This window comes from Limanda limanda, chromosome 16 (assembly GCF_963576545.1).
Source record: "Limanda limanda chromosome 16, fLimLim1.1, whole genome shotgun sequence".
Classification (NCBI taxonomy): Eukaryota; Metazoa; Chordata; class Actinopteri; order Pleuronectiformes; family Pleuronectidae; genus Limanda; species Limanda limanda.
Window position 1 is genome coordinate 5,491,466 of NC_083651.1, and position 21,520 is coordinate 5,512,985.

General features: G+C 41.9%; 2 protein-coding genes across 3 annotated transcripts; one reads left to right on the forward strand and one right to left on the reverse strand.

Moving 5' to 3' along the window:
* The first annotated feature begins 4,592 nt into the window (after positions 1-4,592).
* On the forward strand, positions 4,593-5,710 carry LOC133022045 (trace amine-associated receptor 13c-like). The gene is made up of 2 exons (XM_061089060.1): positions 4,593-4,765; positions 4,891-5,710. The coding sequence occupies exons 1-2, from the start codon at positions 4,593-4,595 to the stop codon at positions 5,708-5,710; spliced, it is 993 nt and encodes a 330-aa protein (XP_060945043.1).
* A 12,152-nt stretch (positions 5,711-17,862) lies between these two features.
* On the reverse strand, positions 17,863-20,808 carry LOC133021941 (ras-related protein Rab-17-like). Of its 2 annotated transcripts, XM_061088952.1 has the most exons (6): positions 20,549-20,808; positions 19,821-19,972; positions 19,605-19,730; positions 19,410-19,503; positions 18,555-18,722; positions 17,863-17,975 (listed from the first exon to the last, which is right to left on the reverse strand). In XM_061088952.1, exons 1-5 carry the CDS (start codon positions 20,712-20,714, stop codon positions 18,589-18,591), a joined length of 672 nt encoding a protein of 223 aa, XP_060944935.1. In that variant the 5' UTR covers positions 20,715-20,808; the 3' UTR covers positions 17,863-17,975; positions 18,555-18,588. The 2 variants fall into 2 exon arrangements, with proteins under 2 accessions (XP_060944935.1, XP_060944934.1); XM_061088951.1 differs by lacking the exon at positions 17,863-17,975 and having other exon boundaries at positions 18,402-18,722.
* Positions 20,809-21,520: the final 712 nt, after the last annotated feature.

The window sequence follows — 21,520 nt, forward strand, 5'->3', positions numbered from 1 at the left end:
CTCACCATAACCCTGACAAATCATTCAACACACATTGTTCTCGTCTTCTAATAAAAATCACTGACACGACAAAATGACACGACAGCCCTGTTACCAGTTATCAGAATAAACAGGAACATGTCCAGTATGCAGTGGAATAAAGTCTGTGAGGGTCCTGATGCAATAAGACACTGTCATTCCAAAGAATAACACATCCGCCTCTTCCTGTTCTACAAACTCACAACACAAACATCAAACTGATGCTGAACATTACACGTACACGACACTTGTAGCTTCACTTTCCAACACTGATGATGATTCCAGATGATTTGTGCCGCAGAAACATCCGAGTAATGAAAACAGTCTTAGTAATAATAAATAAAATACTTCCTTTAATTCATTGCTTATGTGTGAAAGGCAACTGGGAGTTAAGTGGAATTTCCAATTCTCAACTGCAATTTTCTCTGAATTTGTTTACTAGTAATGATGATAACTTTATTTATGGGTTTTGAGAACAAATGAAATGAACACCGTGAGAGAATCAAGTCATTTTGAGGTTTCTACTGAAGCTCCGGTGTTGGGACATGTTTTTTGCGCAAACCTCAGGCCTCTCTATAGGCCTGTATGGGTAGTCAAAACCTGAAGCACATGTTCTTTGTCTTGAGAAAGCCACATGTGCTGGAGCGAACTCAATCTCCCAGTGTGCAACGTGTTTTCTTTGTTCTTGGAAGGCCACGAAACTCAGGCTCCCAGAGAGCTGCATGTCCCCTTTGTTTCAGCAACTTCACATAGAGGTCTGAAGTGCTACTAGGATCAGATGCCATTTGGTCACTCTGGCCACATGACCTGAGGGTCATCAGCTCTATAAAAGACCAAGGCTCCCCCAATTCTCTGAATTTTCTGAGTCGTGTGGTCAGGCCTCAGAAGGTCTGGTTACAACTTGAGCAGCAGGAAAATGGCCGAGTTCTCTGGGAGCACAGCGGTTTTGTTGTACCTGAGAGGTCCAGCCTCCTCAGGAAGTGGTCATGGGCTCCAGTTGGCTCTCAGCCAATGAGATGTCAGGATTCAAATCTCAGGGAGCGGTTAGAAACACAGTGGGGGTCCTCTGAGGGAGCCCAGGAAATGCTCCCCTGCTGGGAGAGGCTCCATGTTGTCTGAGGAAGGTGTGAATTAAAAGTGAAAACTGGTTGTATTGGTTTCAGCTGGGCCTTGTAGGCCTCAAGTATTTACAAGCCATTGTTTGATGGTCAGCACTCAGGACTCTCCCCCAACAACAACATGCAAATCGCTGCTCACGGCTGTATTTATATTAAGCTCTATAATATATACTATATACAACTGGTTGGACATGCTGGCTTTTTTTTAAACTATTGTACAAGAAACACGAAAAGCATCAACAAGCTGAAATGGTTACAACATGCAAATCACTGCTCCACAAGCTGAAATGATGAATGATCTGGTCTGGAATGTATGGGGGCAGGAAAGAGATTGACAGGGCTCATTGTTCAGGGTTGTCTCTTGAGATTTAGCTCCAGGGAAGAAGACGGAGGAATGACAAGATCAGGTATGTCCAACCAACCAATCACAAAGTTAAAAAAGTTACAGCTTTGCATAACTTCACACAAACGCACACATACAGACACACACGCACATAAACTCCAAGATGTATGCAAATCCTGACACGTGACATGTGTTGGTAGGTCTCCATGTGTGTCAGGGATGTGAACTGTGTTTTTTATTCAGGAGCATCCTTTAGAGCAGAGGTCTTCAACGTTTTTCAGGCCAAGGACCCCCAAACAGGTGGAGAGATGGAGCAGGGACCCCCTACTATATATATTGCATAAAATTGTGTTTTATATTAAACTGGACCTAGTGCCATGTTCAACATAACTACCCTGATATTGTACATAAAATACTAAGCTATTCAAATATTACACGGGTTCATATATTCATGTTTTTAATTTAAACATGTGCAAGGTATAGGGTGGCCATGCCACTGCCATTTATAAACATACAGTGGGTACGGAAAGTATTCAGACCCCTTTAAACTTTTCACTCTGTTTCATTGCAGCCATTTGCTAAAATCTAAAAAAGTTCATTTTATTTCTCATCAATGTACACTCAGCACCCGTTCTTGACAGAAAAAAAACTGAAATGTAGAAATTTTTGCAAATTTATTAAAAAAGAAAAACTGAAATATCACATGGTCATAAGTATTCAGACCCTTTGCTCAGTATTGAGTAGGAGCACCCTTTTGAGCTAGTACAGCCATGAGTCTTCTTGGGAATGATGTAACAAGTTTTTCACACCTGGATTTGGGGATCCTCTGCCATTCTTCCTTGCAGATACTCTCCAGTTCCGTCAGGTTGGATGGTGAACGTTGGTGGACAGCCATTTTCAGGTCTCTCCAGAGATGCTCAATTGGGTTTAGGTCAGGGCTCTGGCTGGGCCAGTCAAGAATGGTCACAGAGTTGTTCCGAAGCCACTCCTTTGTTATTTTAGCTGTCTGCTTAGGGTCATTGCCTTGTTGGAAGGTGAACCTTTGGCCCAGTCTGAGGTCCAGAGCACTCTGAAAGAGGTTTTCTTCCAGGACATCTCTGTACTTGGCCGCATTCATCTTTCCTTCAATTGCAACCAGTCATCCTGTCCCTGCAGCTGAAAAACACCCCCATAGCATGATGCTGCCACCACCATGTTTCACTGTTGAGATTGTATTGGGCAGGTGATGAGCAGTGCCTGGTTTTCTCCACACATACCGCTTAGAATTAACGCCAAAAAGTTCAATCTTGGTCTCATCAGACCAGAGAATCTTATTTCTCATGTGGGAGTCCTTCATGTGTTTTTTGGCAAACTCTATGCGGGCTTTCATATGTCTTGCACTGAGGATAGGCCTCGGTCGTCCACTCTGCCATAAAGCCCAGACTGGTGGAGGGCTGCAGTGATAGTTGACTTTGTGGAACTTTCTCCCATCTCCCTACTGCATCTCTGGAGCTCAGCCACAGTGATCTTTGGGTTCTTCTTTACCTCACTCACCAAGGCTCTTCTCCCACGATTTCTCAGTTTGGCTGGACTGCCAGGTCTAGGAAGAGTTCTGGTCGTCCCAAACTTCTTCCATTTAAAGATTATGGAGGCCACTGTGCTCTTAGGAACCATGAGTGCTGCAGAAATTATTTTGTAACCTTCGCCAGATCTGTGCCTTGCCACAATTCTGTCTCTGAGCTCTTTGGGCAGTTCCTTCGACCTCATGATTCTCATTTGCTCTGACGTGCACTGTGAGCTGTATGGTCTTATATAGACAGGTGTGTGCCTTTCCTAATTGAGTCCAATCAGTTTAATTAAACACAGCTGGACTCCAATGAAGGAGTGAAACCATCTCAAGGAGGATCAGAAGAAATGGACAGCATGTGAGTTAAATATGAGTGTCACAGCAAAGGGTCTGAATACTTATGACCATGTGATATTTCAGTTTTTCTTTTTTAATAAAGTTGCAAAAATTTCTACATTTCTGTTTTTTTTTCTGTCAAGATGGGGTGGTGAGTGTACATTAATGAGAAATAAAATGAACATTTTTGATTTTTGTAAATTGCTGCAATGAAACAAAGAGTGAAATATTTATAGGGGTCTGAATACTTCCCGTACCCACTGTACATCTTGCATACAACACTGAGCTATTAAAGTAATTCACAGATTCATGTTTTTATTTTAAACATACATGTAGAAGAGACAGTGAATCCTCATCTGTGGATGGCACACATACTCCCACATTAGTGAGATGTCGGACCCTGATGGGTAGCACACATCTTATCTAATCTTGGATGGATGGAGGTTGTCCGGCAGAGGGTCAAATCAGCCTCACAATATGTTGGATGCATGTTAATGTGTATTGAAAGACAATTAAATTTGTGAAAAAAAAAAAAAAAAAAATTAAAAAAATTGTCTAATCAACCAAAGATTTCGCGGACCCCCTGCAGTACCTCCGCGGACCCCCTGTTGAAGACCTCTGCTTTAGAGAACGAGGTCTACCCGGCCAATGAAGACCACCACTATTTATTTATTTCTTATTATGCTATATTCTCTGTACTGTAAGAAAAATGAAATGAAGATGGACGACACATCTCAACTTCCTCCTGTTGCACATGAATAGTATAACCTGTGCAGCAGTGATGGTGGAGTCGAGCCACAGCATCGAGGTCCCGCTGTTATACGCACTCCACCAGTTACGAGTTGATCTCAGCTTTCCATGACCAAGCTGACAGTGTTTGTATGAAAGATATTGTAGGGGGATATTTGTGGGAGGAAGTGGAGACAGGTTGTCCATCTTTATTTACAACCTCTGGTTTATATAACGAGCCTAACGGGGCAATGATAAACAAACAAAGAGGAAAAGCTTTGTGAATCTAAAAATATGAACGCTGAACAGTGGAGGAGGGAGGGTGGTATGAAGTCGGGGGAATAGATGATGCAAGAAAGGAGAAGAAGTGACTGAAGAAAGGAGAAGTTTGATGGTTGCCGTGGAGAGAGAACTGCCAGGGGGGTGCGTGCTGGAGAGATAAATCAGTTCTGGGACTGAGGAGCTTCAGTGGGCTTCTCGCGGCTCCTCCTTCGCTCTGGTGATGCAAACGCTCCGGGAGGCTGAACTCTGTTTCCCGCTGCTCCTCAACTCGTCCTGCAGGAAGCTGGTGCTCCCTCAGCCTGAGAGAACCATCTCCTACCTCCTGCTGTCGTCCATGTCTCTGCTCACGGTGACGCTCAACCTGCTGGTCATCATCTCCATCTCACACTTCAGGTCACCAGATGTGTTTTTGAATGCGTTTATTTGACTCCTCACAGATTTCAGACTGCGGCGGCTGCCAGTGCAATGATAACTGATGCTGTTAATGATGTGAAGTATCTGGTGTGTTTCCTCCCCAGGCAGCTCCACACTCCCACCAACCTCCTCCTCCTCTCTCTGGCCATCTCGGATTTCCTCATCGGCTTCCGCATATCCTTTCAAATTGTGCTCCTCGACGGCTGCTGGCTGCTCGGTGACCACATATGTGTTGTGTTTATCATTTTGGATTACATCATCACCTCTGCCTCCATAGGAACCATGGTGCTGATTTCTATCGACCGCTACGTGGCTATTTGTGACCCCATGCATTACCCGACCAAATTCACTCAGAGAAGAGTTAAAGTCCACGTGTGTTCGTGTTGGGCGGCTTCAGCTCTGACTCAGATTCTGCTGCTGAGGGACAAACTGATGGACCCGGGCAGCTCCCACTTTTGCTATGGAGAATGTGCTCTCTTTCAGGATCAAGTTTCTGGACTTGTTGATCTACTTCTGTCCTTCATCGGCCCGGTCAGCATCATCATCGTTCTGCATGTGAAGGTGTTCCTCGTGGTCGTGGCTCAGGCCCGTGCCATGCACTCCCAAAACGCAGCCGTCGCTCTGGTGAAGGTCAGAGTCAAGAAATCTGAAATCAAAGCAGCCAAGACCCTCGGTGTTGTCATTGCTGTGTTTCTGATTTGTACCTGTCCATATTTTTGTGCTTCACTCATTGGCCAGGACCAGTCCTTCAACATTATATCTGATACCTTTGTGATTTGTCTGTTTTACTTTAACTCCTGTCTCAACCCCCTGATCTTCGCCTTCTTCTACCCCTGGTTCAGAAAATCCATGAAACTCATTGTTACACTGCAGATACTGAAGTCTGGCTCCTCTGACTCCAGGTTGGTGAAGAGCGTGCAGTGACACTGAACAAATATGAGTTTTTTTATGATGCTCATTTCATGCACGGGTTGATTCCAGATATACTGTGCATAAACGAAGTTCAAGGAAATCCAGTCAAAGAGCACAGGTTAAAAAGAGTAAAAGAGGTGAAGAGATTGAAAAAGGTAAAGTAATAACTCACAGTTTAATTCACAATCAACAATCCTCTGCATATCTGTGTTTAACTTATACATACATATATATATATATATAGTATTATAGCATTTAAATTGTCAATCCTCTAATATGTATTATTTTATAGAATTGTATTTTACTATTTTTACATTAAGCTCTTTTACATTGTTTTATTTGAATGTATTTCATTATTGCTCTAATTACACTGCTGAGCTGACCTGTTCTTGTCCTTCTGCACTTTCCATTGTACTGTTTAACCCTTGATTAACTTGAATATGACAAATAAAACTTGTTGAAGAATGAATTTTGTATAAAAAGTTGGACATAAGTTAAAAATAGAGACGATGTGGGGGGGGGGGTGATAAAGACACTTTGGGTTCATGGTCTTGTCAATATTTATAAATGATCAATGAGCCTACAGGTCTTATAGTTTGTGATTGATATGGTTTGTTAATAATCATTTAAACATAAAGACACAACCGTTAGCAATGATGCATGAATGTAAGATAAGATGATAAATAGATAAATAGCAACTGTGATATACTGAAGTGATCGAGAACCTTCAGTTTCCTGTGCTCTGCAGCTTTGTTTCAGAAAATGTTTTTTAACTCACTTTAAAACAAGAATGTTCTTAAAACATGAATTTCAACTTGATCTCGTTGTTGAAATTCAGGAAAATGACAGGAGCAAATATGTTGTCGTTTCAACTTGAGGCCAAACAGCAAATGTTCTGTGTTATGCCTTTGTTTTATTTATTTTTATATATCAATCAATCAATCCATCAAATTTTATTTGTATAGCCCGTATTCACAAATCACAATTCGTCTCATAGGGCTTTAACATGGTGTGACATCCTCTGTCCTTAACCCTCAGCAAGAGTTAGGAAAAACTACTAAAAACCCTTTTAACAGGTAAAAATACGTAGAAACCTCAGAGAGACACATGTGAGGATTCCTCTCCCAGGACGGACAGAAGTGCAATAGATGTCAAGTGTAGTAAAACATCATCGGGATTAAAGTTTTTAGCAGCATATATAAATGTGATGAACCTGTATAATGCAGTTGTGCACAGGTGAGCTTGTGAGCCTGTTGTGATGCTGTTTCAGAGTGAAATGAGGTTGACATGTGGAGAAATAGCAAAAGAACGAGAACAATAGTAACACAATAGCTGTAAAGGTCCTGATACAAACTCACGCATCCAAACAGGTAAACACACGTGCACATCCACGTACACACACTGTTTCTATTAATCGAGCATTTACATTCATTTTCACATAAAGCTTGACGGGATTATATGATTTTTAAATTATCCTTATTATTGCAATTTTCAATGAGGAGATCATTGAATAATTGAACAGTTTTGATCCTTTTTCTTTTCATGTAGCTGTCTCAGTTCAGACTTTAACCCTAGAACACTAACGTCGGGTGTTTTTTAGCCAAGCGAGTGTGGTCATGGGTTTTTCATTGTGTTGCTGCTGCTTTTGTTGATTGTGAAAGTAAATAAATGTCAATTTTGTTCCTAATTTGCTCTTTTTTTACATAAAAAAAATTGAATATAGAGACAGAAGATTCATAAAGTATTGGAATGAAAAGCAGAATCAGTAACAGTCAAATTGACACAGCAAAGAAATACAGGGAGAGTTTTCCCTCATTCATGGATAAATAGATCAGAGTTGACTACTCAGAAACGTTATGTTTGCTTCAGGTCCAGTCCAGGGTGCTTTTATTTTAACTTTTCAAAACTGAACATTAAAGATCCAGTGTTTAGGATTCAGGGGACTCGATCAGCAGGAAATGAAAATGAGGTCTTATATTGTTATTATTGTATAATCCCATGGAACTAAGAGTGATGTGTTTTCGTTACCTTAGAACCAGTTTTGAATATCCACGTTAGGAGTGGGTCCTCTTCACCATGTTTCTACAGAGGCCTAGAAGGGACAAACCAGGCCCTGGCTCCAGAGAGGAGCTTCAGATGTTTTACATTGTGGGTCCTCTGGAAGGGAGGCTGGGGCTTTTCAGCTGGTTGCATTTGCAACTTCACCACTAGATGTTGGTCTTGTATCAGTCACTGCGGTTACATGTGTCCGATTGAAACCCGATGTCTGGCGTTGTCGGGTTTCAATCGAAGATCCATGTCATGTAACTCCACAAATCTAGATTTCTTGTGTCCGACTGAAGTCGGATAACCACCCCCAGATAAGTAGATCGGATCTGGCTGTATATCGGACAACGCGCGCATGTAACTCTGGAAGCTAGACAACAACTGGAGAAGACGTCTTTGCGCATGCTTGAGATCCTGCCCCCCCTCCTCCCTCCCTCCCTCCCTGGCCGTGACCCGGAAGTCGACACGTAGATAAAATGTCGCTGCCCGGTGCCGGCCAGCACTCGCCATTACCATTCTAATCAAATGCGCTGTTCGCATTCGCAGTACTCCTAGAGTAAACATGCACAACATCATGTAGAGGGACGTAGCTTCACCTTGCTCTCCGTTCGTCATCTTTCTCGCATGCTGAGTTGAAGGCTGTTGTTGTTTTTGTGTTGCTAGTGGTGAGGAGGTCAAGCGGAAATGGCAGGATCACCACTAGCTGTAATGAAAACAGCGCCACCTATCGTAGCGGGGTATGAAATGCTTTCGGACAAGAGTCGGATTTCTCAGTGCCATGTACCCTGAGATAGAGCAGTTAACCCCCCATGGATAGAGAAACCCGATTTCGGCTGAAATCGGGTTTCTGCCATCATGTAAACGTAGTGAGTGTAGTCACAATGACGCCATCTCCCCTGCACATGACGTAAACAACTCTATCAAGCCGGTTCATGCTTCCAGTGACGTCACACCCGTAGACTCCTGCCTCCTGCAGCAACAATTAATGAATCCCAAAGGAATCAAATTGTAGCAGGTAATCTGTTCCGTTATTATGGAAAGATTCTGATATATGAAACTGGGCCTTCACTCTGATCTCAGCTACAAACCTGTACAAACGATTCAGATTCCGTCGTGGGGGAAATAATTTATCATGTTAACGCCTCAAAACTGCTTCTGTGGTTGTTTCTGCTTCAGTCGGTCCAAGACCACATGTTGCATGATAATTTGCACACACATGTGTCTGATGAATATCAGTCTCTTTAACATATCTGCTTTCTTTCATCAAGATCCTTGAATTATTCTCTGGGTAATCAAAGCAAGTGTTTAACAGACGTAATAGTGAGGCGGGTATAGTTGAACCTTTTGATATAGTTGAACCTTTTGATGTCTATGAAAAGGTTCAACTATACCAGCCTCACTATTACGTCTGTTAAACACTTTGTTTGATTACCCAGAGAATAATTCAAGGATCTCGTTGAAAGAAATCAGATATGTTAAAGAGATTGATATTCATGAGCCTGTTCAAATTGGTGCAGATCCAAGTAAACCTCTGGATAGAGAATTTAAATGTGATTTCATAAGCCAGCTGTTGGGCCTCGGCGCAGGTCTGAACCAAGGGGCAACATCCTGGCCTGAGCGATGAAGCCGATGCGGAAGTGAAAAAAGCTGCAGTTCCATGGGAAGCCGCTACGCCTGGCTCCAGAAGCGATTTTAGAGCAGAATAAAACCTGTTTACAGCCTGGTACAAAATTTGGTTTTAGTCTCAATCGCAAGGTTATTCTTTCAAGATAACTCTGAGGGGGGTGAATTTAATTCTAACTCCCTCGTTTAAGCGATAAAGAGGTTTGAAATTCACGTGACGTCACAGTAAAGTCGACAGACTGCCACTGCTAGCCTGGTGTCTGCTTGTCTCCAGCGGAGCTAACAGGCTAATGGAGTGAACACAGGCTGAGACCATGGAGAGGCTTCCAACCGCACATCGGAGGAGTAACACGGTTTGAAGAGCTGCTGGTTCTCCTGACTGAGCACCTACAGGTGTCTGTGCTCCCGCTTCTGTGGTAAGTGAAGTTTAGTCTTTTATTTAGTTGTGTAATTAGTTATTCCCAGGTACCGGTGTCTCTGTAGCAGGCTCACTAGCTTAGCTACGCTAACCAGCAGTCAAGAGACCACCAGTAATAGGATGCTAACCGGGCTAACCGGACCGGACGGGAGTTTTTATCTACACACACCGGGATGCGCCGATCCCCCAGCACAGAGAAGCGGTAGAGTTTGGTGATGAATCTTTTAAACTGAGAGAGGAGACTGTGTGTGTCCGGAGCTAACGTGTCCGGAGAATTAGCTTCACCACGTATCATAACTAATGTTATATAAAGCTGTTTCACTCACCATCCCATTTGACTTGACTGTGTGACACAGATTCTTATTCTGCAGAAACAAATTTACTGTGATCAACTGAACCCTGAGTATTTAAAGTCACATCTGCATTGTAAGAGCAGCTGTTTTAAAGTAGCATAACGTCTCCTAAAGCTCTTTATTCAGAGTATTGGTGTTGTGTTGTAACGTGTTACAGTGAAAACTAAACGTGTCTGCTACCTTCAGTTTTTACATCGTTAATCTTAGGCCGACTTCACTGAATTATTGTGTTAATTATAAATAAATTATAGGAAGTGTAACTTTACTAGAATAGACAGTCACATAGAGAAGCTCAGGCTGATGTACACAACCTATTTCCTAAGCTGAAATGATTACCCGTTAGCTCCCCGGTTAGCATGTAGCGAGTAGCCAGTTAGCCGTAGCCTGAGCTAACCAGGAAACTAGAGCTCGTCTGCCGTCGCTAAACTGTGAGTCAGCAGTCACGCTGCTCGTCCTTGCCCATTGATTGGTCAGCGAGGAACGAGGAGGAGTCAGCACCGGCAAGATGGCGCAGAAGGAACGCCTCCTACTAGCTTCATTCACCCTCTGCAGAAACCAATGGGTGACGTCACGGACGCTTCGTCCATTTATATATACAGTCTATGGTCTGAACTCTACTGATTGACATTCTATAAACTTTATTATCACTGCACTATCATCACTGAAGTGTGATCAGTTAAGAAGACTTAGAAGTTATTAAAAAACAGAGTTTATATCCAATATTCAAAAAATATTAAAGGAAACTTTAAAAACATGAAGAATTCTTCTTGACAGAGTTTGGTGGATTTGCTTCCGAAGCTGTGCTGGTTCAGGAAGCAGAGGATCGTGGGTAATATCCAGTGTTCACTTGTGTTTCAGGAACTCGACAAATTGATAGACTTTGATTTTTCTCCACATGAAAACCAGAAGGAGTCACCGTGTGTGGCAGCAGAGGGCGCTGTTGCTCAGCAAATATTACACCGCCTTGCTTTAAGACAGGGGTTTTCAACTTGTCCCAGGGACCTGGGTGCCAGACGAACTTAGCCCCTCCCACACCATTTGGGGTCGGGAAGTTCGGTCTGGCATTGCTCCGTTGGGGAGAAACTATGGCCGAACAGGAACTTATCGGACCAATCAAATTGTCAGGGCGGGCTTTATACGATGATGGACAGATGATCAACAGTAACGTAATCAACCATGTCACCAAAGAGCGCTTGGGACGCACCGTGAGCGCCGATGCCAGCTGTTAGCACGGTGCTGCGCCTCTTCAGGAACTGACCAGGCAGTATACTTAGTTAGAAGGAGAGAGACAGAGAAAGAGAGCATGTATCTTGCAAGAAGGGATAGGCATAATTATTCGACGATCGATTAATTGATCATTAAGAATTAGTCTTTCATCGATAAAACTATTGCATGTTCGCTATTTGGCAGGAGGTCGTTATATCCGAGGTGCCCTGAACGCAGCACAGCGAGGCTGTTAGCAGCTGGAGGAAGCAGCCCGGAGCTAGCCTCCGCGGCTCGGCTTCATGTCCACACACGGACCGTCAGTCCACGGGGAAGGGAACCCGAACCCGGAGCGGCTAGCTGCCCTCTCAGCGGGGCTTAGGAGTACAGCAGCGCATATTTTCAAGTGTAACCATTGAACGGATTCCGTTTAACTGCCACAAGAGTTGTTCATCTTGTAATAAAGATCTCAATGAGGAAACGCGCTGTGTTGTGTTTTCTTTTTACCGTGGTATCGAAATTGGTTTGTGTTATTTTACTGGTATTGGCACAGATACTGAAATTTTTGGTATCGTGACACCCCTACTTACAAATGGTAAGAGAAAGTCTTGACTGTCTGACTTAGTAAATAACTCACAATGTCGCTTTACATACGTCACATACTACGTTGCTCTGATTGGTTGTAGGTCTATCCAATTGAGCGAAGAGGCATTTCTTTTCCTGGTCCGGTTTAAACACGCCCCATAATCACAGCCCAACGGAGCAGTATCAGACTCATATTCTGACTAGAATTATGAGTATGACAACGTCAGGCTAAGGGACCACCTTTCTGACTAAAATGAATCAGTGGCCCACTGATGTGCCTTCTTGCGCGCGTGCCTACGTGTTTGTGTGTGTGTGTGTGTGTGTGTGTGTGCAGCATACGTGCATGTGGATAGAAGGAAGTTTTAACATTTGGTATTTCCCAGGTTGGTTTTAATTAAAAACCTCAGACAAATCCAGAAAAATCTTTTGTTATTGCTATTAATTGTTTTGGCTATTATGCCAAATTATTTTTGTTATTACAAAGTATTTGTTTTTCGCTCTTTTGTTTTTTTAATATTTTCATTATTAATTCTGCCGTTTTGGGCCTTCTTTTTGGGAAAATAAAAATTCCTATCATACAAACTACATCTCCAAGACTTCCTGAGAGTTTTTCTACCGAGCTCAACCGCTCTTCTACATCTACCTTCAACACGCATGCACAGGGAAAAACTACTGGCAGTTTCTATCCCCAGGCCGGTTTCAAGGTTCCCCTTATCACCTATATATTATTTTAGACATATTTTTCTTATTTGAGATATTTTTCAGGATATTCAAGAGTAAGCTGAAAATGTGTTAAAATATCAAAACGAATTTCGTTGACCCCCTGCAATGCCGTCGCGCAGCAGAGGTCACTGTTGCTCAGGAAATATTACACAGCCTTGCTGTAAGACATCGCTGACGTCAAGTCACACCGCCTGTTTGCTCCACTGGTCATTTATGGTGATTATTTAAAGGGACCCCGCCCCCAATCGAGACGAGATGAATTTTAATACAAACCATTTACAGGCCATCATGAAACTGGGCCTTCACTCTGATCTCAGCTACAAACCTGTACAAACTATTCAGATTCCATCGTGGGGTAAATAATTTATCATGTTAAAGCCTAAAAACTGCTTCTGTGGTTGTTTCTGCTTCAGTCGGTCCAAGACCACATGTTGCATGATGACTTGCACACACATGTAGACATCTAAAAGTTCAACTATACCCGCCTCACTATTACGTCTGTTAAAGAGACGTCTGTTAAACTGTTGTGTCGTATTTGTGAGGCTGATATCACAAGAGGTTAGTTTAGGTCAATTACTTTATGATTTTGGCCAATGGGTCATGTCAGGTTCATGTTGATTTGTAGTGGTTGAAGTCAAACTCCAAAGTTTACTTGTTAACTTTGAACTGTTGGTGAACAGAGCAATAGTTGCATCATGTGTTGATCGTGTGTTGATGTTGACTTTGTGTTGTGCTGCAGTGACGCCTCTGATTGCAGTCCTGTCACTATGGGACGCTAATGAAAGCAGGTGTGAAACTGTCCTCATCCACAGAGGTTCAGCTAATGGGTCACACCGAGCCCTGCAGGGGTTTATTAACACAATGTGTGTGTGTGTGTGTGTGTGTGTGTTTGGTAAAACTTCTGTTTAACTTGAATTTGACTCATAAAACATTTTACAACTATACAGAAATTAGGGACAATAACTGAAATGTCACTAAAGTTCATTCCTCCACCGAGGTCCAACTGTTCCCTCATGGACCTGCATTTAAATCTGCTAGATTCAAATTCCTTTCATTAAAATCCATGAATTGTCAAGCTTTGAACATTTCAAAAGCAGGAAATATACAAAATATACAACTACTTGGGGCCACCTTTGGTTGAAATGCAGTATTTCCATGGTTCACTTGTGGCCCAGATCTGGCAAATGGCCCAGCTGCCATCATTACATGTGGGATGTGGTCTGAATGTGGGTTGCGTGGGACCAGTGGTGGAGAAAGTACTGAAGTTTAGTACTTAAGTAAAAGTACAAGTACCCATGAAAATATATACTTCAGTAAAAGTAAAAGTACTACATCAACAATCCTATTTAAGTAAAAGTAAAAAGTACTTCCTTTTAAATTTACTTTAAGTATTAAAAGTAAAAGTACTCACGCAATGGGTTGTCTCTCAATGTCTAGGCCAGACATGGGCAAAGTACGGCCCGCGGGCCGTATACGGCCCGTTGGGCTTTTTAATCCGGCCCGCCGAACTTGTCCAAATTAAAAAAAAAAAAAAAAAAAAATTAAATTAAATTAATTTTTTTTTTTTTTTTTGGAAACTTACAATTTTGTAGCACTTAAATGGCATGTACTTATAGAACTTTGTTGTTTTTCTTTATTTTTGAAGAAATCGTACTTTCTTGATTCTTGTTGTTCTGGGTTTGAACCCTCGGGGTTGAATGCACTTATTGTAAGTTGCTTTGGATAAAAGCGTCAGCTAAATTAAATTTGCCAGGGAGTGTGGTGTATAGGGCTTGAAAAGGCACATGATCTCCCTTCACTTTTTCCCTTTGCCCTGTGAGCCCTTCTGTAAAATGAGAGGATCAAGGAAACAAAGAGTGGACAATGAGTGCCGAGTGTTTAACATGGAGTCGACAACAAAATACTTTTTCACTGAAGTCCAATCGAAGGCTGTATGCCTGATATGCCGAGAAACTGTCGCAGTTTTCAGGGAGTACAACATCAGCCGTCACTTTGCTACGAAGTCAGTCAACGCAAGAACGGGTGGCTGCAGCTCAGAGGTTGGCGACTTATTTACAGACTCAGCAAATTTTTTTTCACAGACAAACTGCGATTAAAGAGTCATCTACCAAGGCATGTTTTTTGGGGGGCATTCGAAAAAGCAAAGGCTAGCAAGCCTTTTTCTGAAGGCGGGTTTATGTTAAATGGCCTTGCAAATAAGTGCTTTGCTACTTGGTAAAGGCAAAATCCTTTCATGTAATGATTTTTCCATGTCATTTATATTAGTTCACAAAACCCTCCATCCATCTGTTCCTGGCCCGGCCCCTCTGTCAAATTTTGGAACCCATTGTGGCCCACGAGTCAAAAAGTTTGCCCACCCCTTGTCTAGGCTTTGCCATTTTGATAAAGAATGCAAATATAGCTACTGGTAATACTCATGCCTCTACAGATGTCACTACTAGTAATAATTATAAGCAACAACATTTGCAGGTATGGCCTGCCCCTTTAAGGAACGGGCCCAGAGAGGGACGTAGTGCACCTAGGTAACTTGCGCAAGAAGTGTGTGAATACGAGAAGTGAACGACCACCTAGAGGTGATGAGAGTGTTGCTCCGGTGGACAGTCAATAAATAAAGTGGCGGCGTTAAATCTAAAGAAACGTCTCCTCCTCCTTCTTCACGGAGTGGTCCGGACGGCTGCTTACCGGCCACTGTGTGTGTGCGTATGTGTGTGTGTGTGTCAACACGAGAACCACCGGAGCACCGCTTGAGTGACCACGTGATCCACTGGCCCCACGGCACATTCGCGCAGACGCGCACGCACACCGCGAGGGTTGTACAGTAAGAGGCTTATATTGTCTGGGCAGACACTAGTTTTAATACTCAGCGTATTTGTCTTTATTTTTGTGTATTTGTTTATAAGACCTCCGTGTCTTCATTGTTTAGCGAGTCGCCACTTCCGGTTTCCGGTTTGCCGGCCGCGTTTGTGTTACAGTGAATAGGGCCGCGAGAAAAGCCTCCGGCCGCGCTGTTAGCGTCCGTGTAAGTCTGCAGTGATTTTACCGGTCAAAACATCAGCCCACAACGTCCGCTTGGGGGCTGAGTGGTGAAATCACTGATAACTTACCTCCGGAGTGTTTTTAAGAGCTTCTCTGTTCTCTCCTTGCATGTTTTTCTCTCTCTCTCTCTCTCTCTCTCTCTCTCTCAACTCCTAAACCTACCTACACACATAGGGCTGAACGATTAATTGCATTTGCGATAAAATCGCGATATGACAACACGCGATTTCCTAATCGCAACGTAGACACAGACAGACATACATACATAAACCATAGGTTTCACATGTGTTTCTGAATTGTGATAAGTGCTGCTACTGCTGTTATCTTTGAAATATTGGGGTTGTTAAAATGATGAATCATTAAATAACATTAACTTTATTTCCTCTTTTTAATAAATGCTTTTGTAATTAAAGTATCTGATAGCCTGTGCTCAAACTGAAAACCCTTCATTGTTTATTAAATAATCATTAATATTAACTATTGAGATTATTAATTTAACATTTATCATATGAGGCTGATATTTATAGATTGACTCGTTGGTCCCTGTAACCAGGGTGGTGCCCCTCTACGATAAGTAATAATAGTCAAGGCAAAGTAGCGTTTTACGACCGACTAATTGTAAAATAATTTTTTTCAGCATAGATCATTTCTATGAGGTGTCCAGAACAACATACTAAAAGTCCTAAGAAATCCTAGTTGAGGAAATATGTTTAATTCTCATCAATGTGTGCCAATAAGGCCCGGCAACTATACAGCCCAAAAAGACTATTTTTTTCCTTTACCCCTATCAAAATAAAACTTTACACAATGAAAGCAACCATGAAACGTAACATTTTTTGTATTACAAGTTTCTTTTCTTTAATAATCATATTTCATGATTATTAATAATTAGACAACGTCAAGTCTACTCCTATTGCACAACAATGTGTTGCTGAGTTTTTCAAACAAATGCTGTTTATTCCTTCAGATGTGATTGATTGTATTGTTGTGTTTTTTGTGTGTAGCTCAGTGATGGGGCTGTGTGCAGTCCTGTGTGTCCTCCTGCTGTTGCTGAGTCCAGCTCTCAGTGACTCTAATGGAGACGGTTCCATGACAATAAGAAGTAAGGGATCCTGAAATCAAATCAATGCCTGAAGTGATTATGAGTTTGTTGCCATGTTATTCTTCAAAACGTTTGTTTGGTGATTGACTGCCAGACAACCAATCACATGTCTTTGCTTGTTTCACAACCAGTTCTTCAATTACTAAGTTACATGACCATTGGGGAAAATACCATTAAGAAATATGGAATTATATAAAAAGACTAAATGTGATAAATACTGAAGTAAAAAAACAATTTTTTTTAAAAAGATAAGAAAAACTAATGAATAATAAGAGGTTGAATTAGGTAATTTAATTTATTGGATTGAATTTACTTTAATTATAACTAATTATTACTAATTTCATTATATATATTTATCTTCTCCTGTATAGTTATGGGCTGAAAACAATAGGTGACATTCTGCAGCTTCTCCTCTCAGTATGTTTATTTTCACAACACTGGAAATCAACCAGACTAAAGGACAAATTAAATAATTACGAGCTCAATACAAAGGATACAGAACTATATTATGTATATCATGTTTCCCAAGATGAATGTGGGATTTGATTTGTCAGTTGTTTTCATGTCTGTATTTTATTTATTTCCTCCTGTGGGGAGGTTTGGCCGAAAGGCTACGAGGAGAAATGAGCATCGTGTCACAGCCGAAGTTTACAGATTAAAGACCGACAGAGACGGCAGAATCTGGATCCATCAGTGATGACAACCACCATACAAGAGAAGATAAGATAAGATAAGATAAGACAAGATAATCCTTTATCAGTCCCACGATGAGGAAATCTGCAGATGATATCTACTATGTTCTCATTTCTTTTCAGTTTTCTATAACATATTGAACATTTTGTTTAGTTTTTGTCATTTTCTGTACAATACTTGTGTTGTTTCCTTCAATACAAAAGCTCAGATGGTGAAAAGTAAAATACTTTTCATACAAAATACATTAAAAATGTGTTGATGATTCCGGGGGTTTACACAACATCTGCAAAGGGGCGTTGTTGTTTTTTAGATTCTCAATATTAATATACAATGAAAACCAAATGATTTCTGTTTTATAGTTTTATTTACTTTGTATCATCTTCTCAGCAGGAGGTCTGCTGTCTTTCTTTCTTTAACTAAACCAAGACCCTCAGTTCCTCTGGCTCTGCACAAGCTTGGTTTCAATCAGCTCAACAAAGCCTCTTCTGAGTGATGCTTGAAATCAGGAACACAAAGTTCACACTTAGAGGATCACTTGTTGTGTGTGTGTGTGTGTGTGTGTGTGTGTGTGTGTGTGTGTGTGTGTGTGTGTGTGTGTTAAAGGTAACTCAATTAAAGGTATAAAAGTATGATCAAACATCTTTACTTAAACATAAGTGTATGAGTACAGACTCTGAAATGTGCATATAAAAGTATAAAGTTAATTGCTATGGGCTGTATCTGAGTCTCAGAGGAAACTGAGACTCAGATGTTTAAAGCAAAAAAATATATTTTTTTACAGTTATGAAGTATTTGTTATTTGTTAATTTAAAACACACCCTCAGATAAATAGCTCATGGCCTCAATTATGTGAAGTGAAACAACCTGAAACCTGAATCTTTCAAAAAAGAGGCACAAGGTTAGTTCCTCTATAAACAAAAGTGTGTTTATCTCATTTATTTTCTAGGTTTTCCAACATTTCCATGTCAATAAAAAGAGGGACAGTCACATTAACTGTAATAAATTAAGTTATCAAACATTCCTGTCGTCCCAAGTCGTCTGCTCCAACCAATGCAGCTGATTTCATTACATTACCTCCGTCTCTTTCCCTCTTTTCTCCTCTTCTCTTCTAGGGCCCAACTCGGCAGCAGGAAGCAGCAGAAGAAGAGAACGTGTCCCCGCGACGCAGATTCACCACCGGTGTCTCCCTCCACTCTGACAGACCCTGCTGCTGGGCTCCTACACACTCGTACACCCTGAGGGCTGAGCCACACAGCCCTGTTAGAACATGCATCTCATGCGCACTGGTATTACACAGGAACAAGTCAGAGGTCAGAGGTCAGGAGATCAAGAAGTGAACGAAGGCAGGTCACTGTTAAAGACTTTGAGCTGTCAGGAAGTAAACCAGTGCTGCTTCTGTTGGTATCTACTGCCCACTAGGGGTGGATGTGTGGCCTTTCTGTTGTCCTCCAGAAGATAAACCCACTGGGTGACACAATTTTCAGACAGTTTCTAAATCAAGGTAAGATTAGCAATGAATATAATCTTCATAGACTATATCTAACAGTTTTTGATTGATGGGGCCTGCGATTCAGTCATCAGATTGTAGAACTTGTGCACAAATCTCAAAGTGTTTTAACTTTTCATCTTCCTGGCTGGTACAGTTAAGCTGCAGATGCAAGCAAAATAATCAGTAAACCTCAGAAGACTCAAGTCATCACTGACAGGACGAGGACCAAAGGCAGAGCTTCCACCTTCTGCTCAAACAGTTTGAGGCTTTGAGCTCCAGGGGGCGCTATAAAGTCTCTCTGGCAACTAAAATTAGTTTTCTGCAAAGTCGTTGTGTTTTGTATGTTGTCGCTTCGTTTGTTGGTGAGTCAAAGACAATTTTCCACTTTTGCAGACGTTACAGTTCTTTTCTATTATGAATGACTCAACACATTTACTCACCTATAGCTGCTAACAACTCGCTGACCTGGAACCCCGACAATGCAGATGTCTCTGAAAAGTACAAGCCCCTGTCGCTGGCCAGCCCCTGTCCTTCCTGTGTGAAGACAGACAAATCAGAAACTGTCTGTTGATATAGAAATATATCAGTGTGATTGATTGTGATACTGTTTATTGTGTTGTCATCCTTGTCTGTACCTGCACTGAGACTTGCCTCTCCTCAGCCAGATCCCCCTTGTTGCCCACCAGCCACAGGACACTAGATCCTGGGATGACCTGCTTCTCCAGCTCTCTGAGCCACACCTGAGCTCTGAGAAACGTTTCCTACAGATGCAAGTACACAAACAGATGCAGCACCAACCAAGAAAAGCCCAGGCGACTTATTTATCATGTGCACGTGTGTGTTTCTTTTACCCTCTTGCTGATATCATAGACCAGGAGGGCAGCGTGGGCTCCTCTGTAGTAAAGAGGGGTGACACTGTGGTATTTTTCTTGCCCTGCCGTGTCCCATATCTCAAAGCGAAGATTGACGTCACTCAAATACACCATCCGGGTCAGGTAGGCACCTGGAGGGTCAGATGGCAAAATTAAATATTAAAGATTAAAAATTGAAATGTCTCCAAGTGAGTTTTTAGACTTGATCTTGACTCCAGTATAGTTAACTTGTTTTTGAGGTATCATCAGGTGTGTGAAATATGTGTAAAGGGCTTTTGAATGATACAACTAGATCAAACTTTTGTTTCACGACAACATTTAAGGTCGATAGTTTGGGAAATTAATGTATTTACTTGATTCCACTCTCAAGTCTGTGTGTTGTGTTATTATCAAGACGTATGAGGAGGGTCTAGTAAGGAGTCAGTTAGCATAGCTTAGCATTAGGACTGGACACAGTTAACACAAACCAGCACCTCTGGAGCTCAATAACTAAGAAAGTGAATTGTAAAAACAACAAGTTTGGCTAAATCAATCCAACCTATAAACCACTGTCGAACATTAACTAGGTTGACTGAGAAAGCTGGAGGTGTTTGTCTTTGTTAACCTCTGAATACACTTTCACACGCATCGATCTTCTTCCAGTAAAAGAGCAGAAACACACATTTCACACAAAGACGAGATCAAAATCGATCTTATGGTGAACTCACAGCCAACAGTAGGCGATGTGCTCTTGAACTCATCCTTCCCGAACCGCAGAGCCAAACATGACTTGCCCACTCCAGAGCTCCCAAGAAGAACCATCTTAGCCCTGAGGGTTTGCACAGGTCTCCTCAGACGAGCTCCTCCTGGCGCCCTTGGGAGATTCTCCCCCATGAGAAGAACAGGTGGAGCAAAGTCTGTTAATCCTGATCCGGTACAGATAAATGTTTTCCTTCTAAAGAAGCAGCAGCTGCTCCAAACTGCACAGAGGAGCTTTGAGGAGAGAGTTTGACGCAGCGTCAGCTTCACCTTGGAAATCAAAAGTAAAACCAAAGTCCAGTCTTAACTTGCAATACAGCACAACAACACACAATCTCACTTCTCCACTGAGTCATAACAACATAAATCTGGACTGTTCTTCCTTGTTGGCTCCTCACATGACACCTATACACCACAGGGAGGCGGCATTGCACTGATTTCACCTCCTGCTGTACCAGTAACAACCAGCAGGTGTCAAGCCCCTCAGTCTATGAACACGTGTTGAATTCACTCTTTTTGTTCCTCTCTAAAGGATCTGCAGTTTGTTTTGATTATACAAATACAATTTTATTCACTGAAATGCATGTTTGTTCATCTTCAATACAATTTGAATAAGTGTTGGTTTTGGAATCACTTCCATATACACAACCTAACTCATTTAAATACATAGAGAACTGTGTTTTAAATGCTTTTACTGCCTCATCACAGATACGATCATAAGATAACTGCCACTTTCTCCACAAAGAAGATAAAAGTTTCTACCTTTAGCCTCTCGCTCCTCATGTGAGTCCAGACAAACATGAATCCATCGTACAGGTTTAAAGGTTCAGTGTGTAGAATCTGGTGACATCTAGTGGTGAAGTGTGATGTTGCAGCTGAACACCCCCTTACCTCACCCTCCTCTTCCAAACATGGAAGAGAACCTGTGGCAGCTTCAGGTG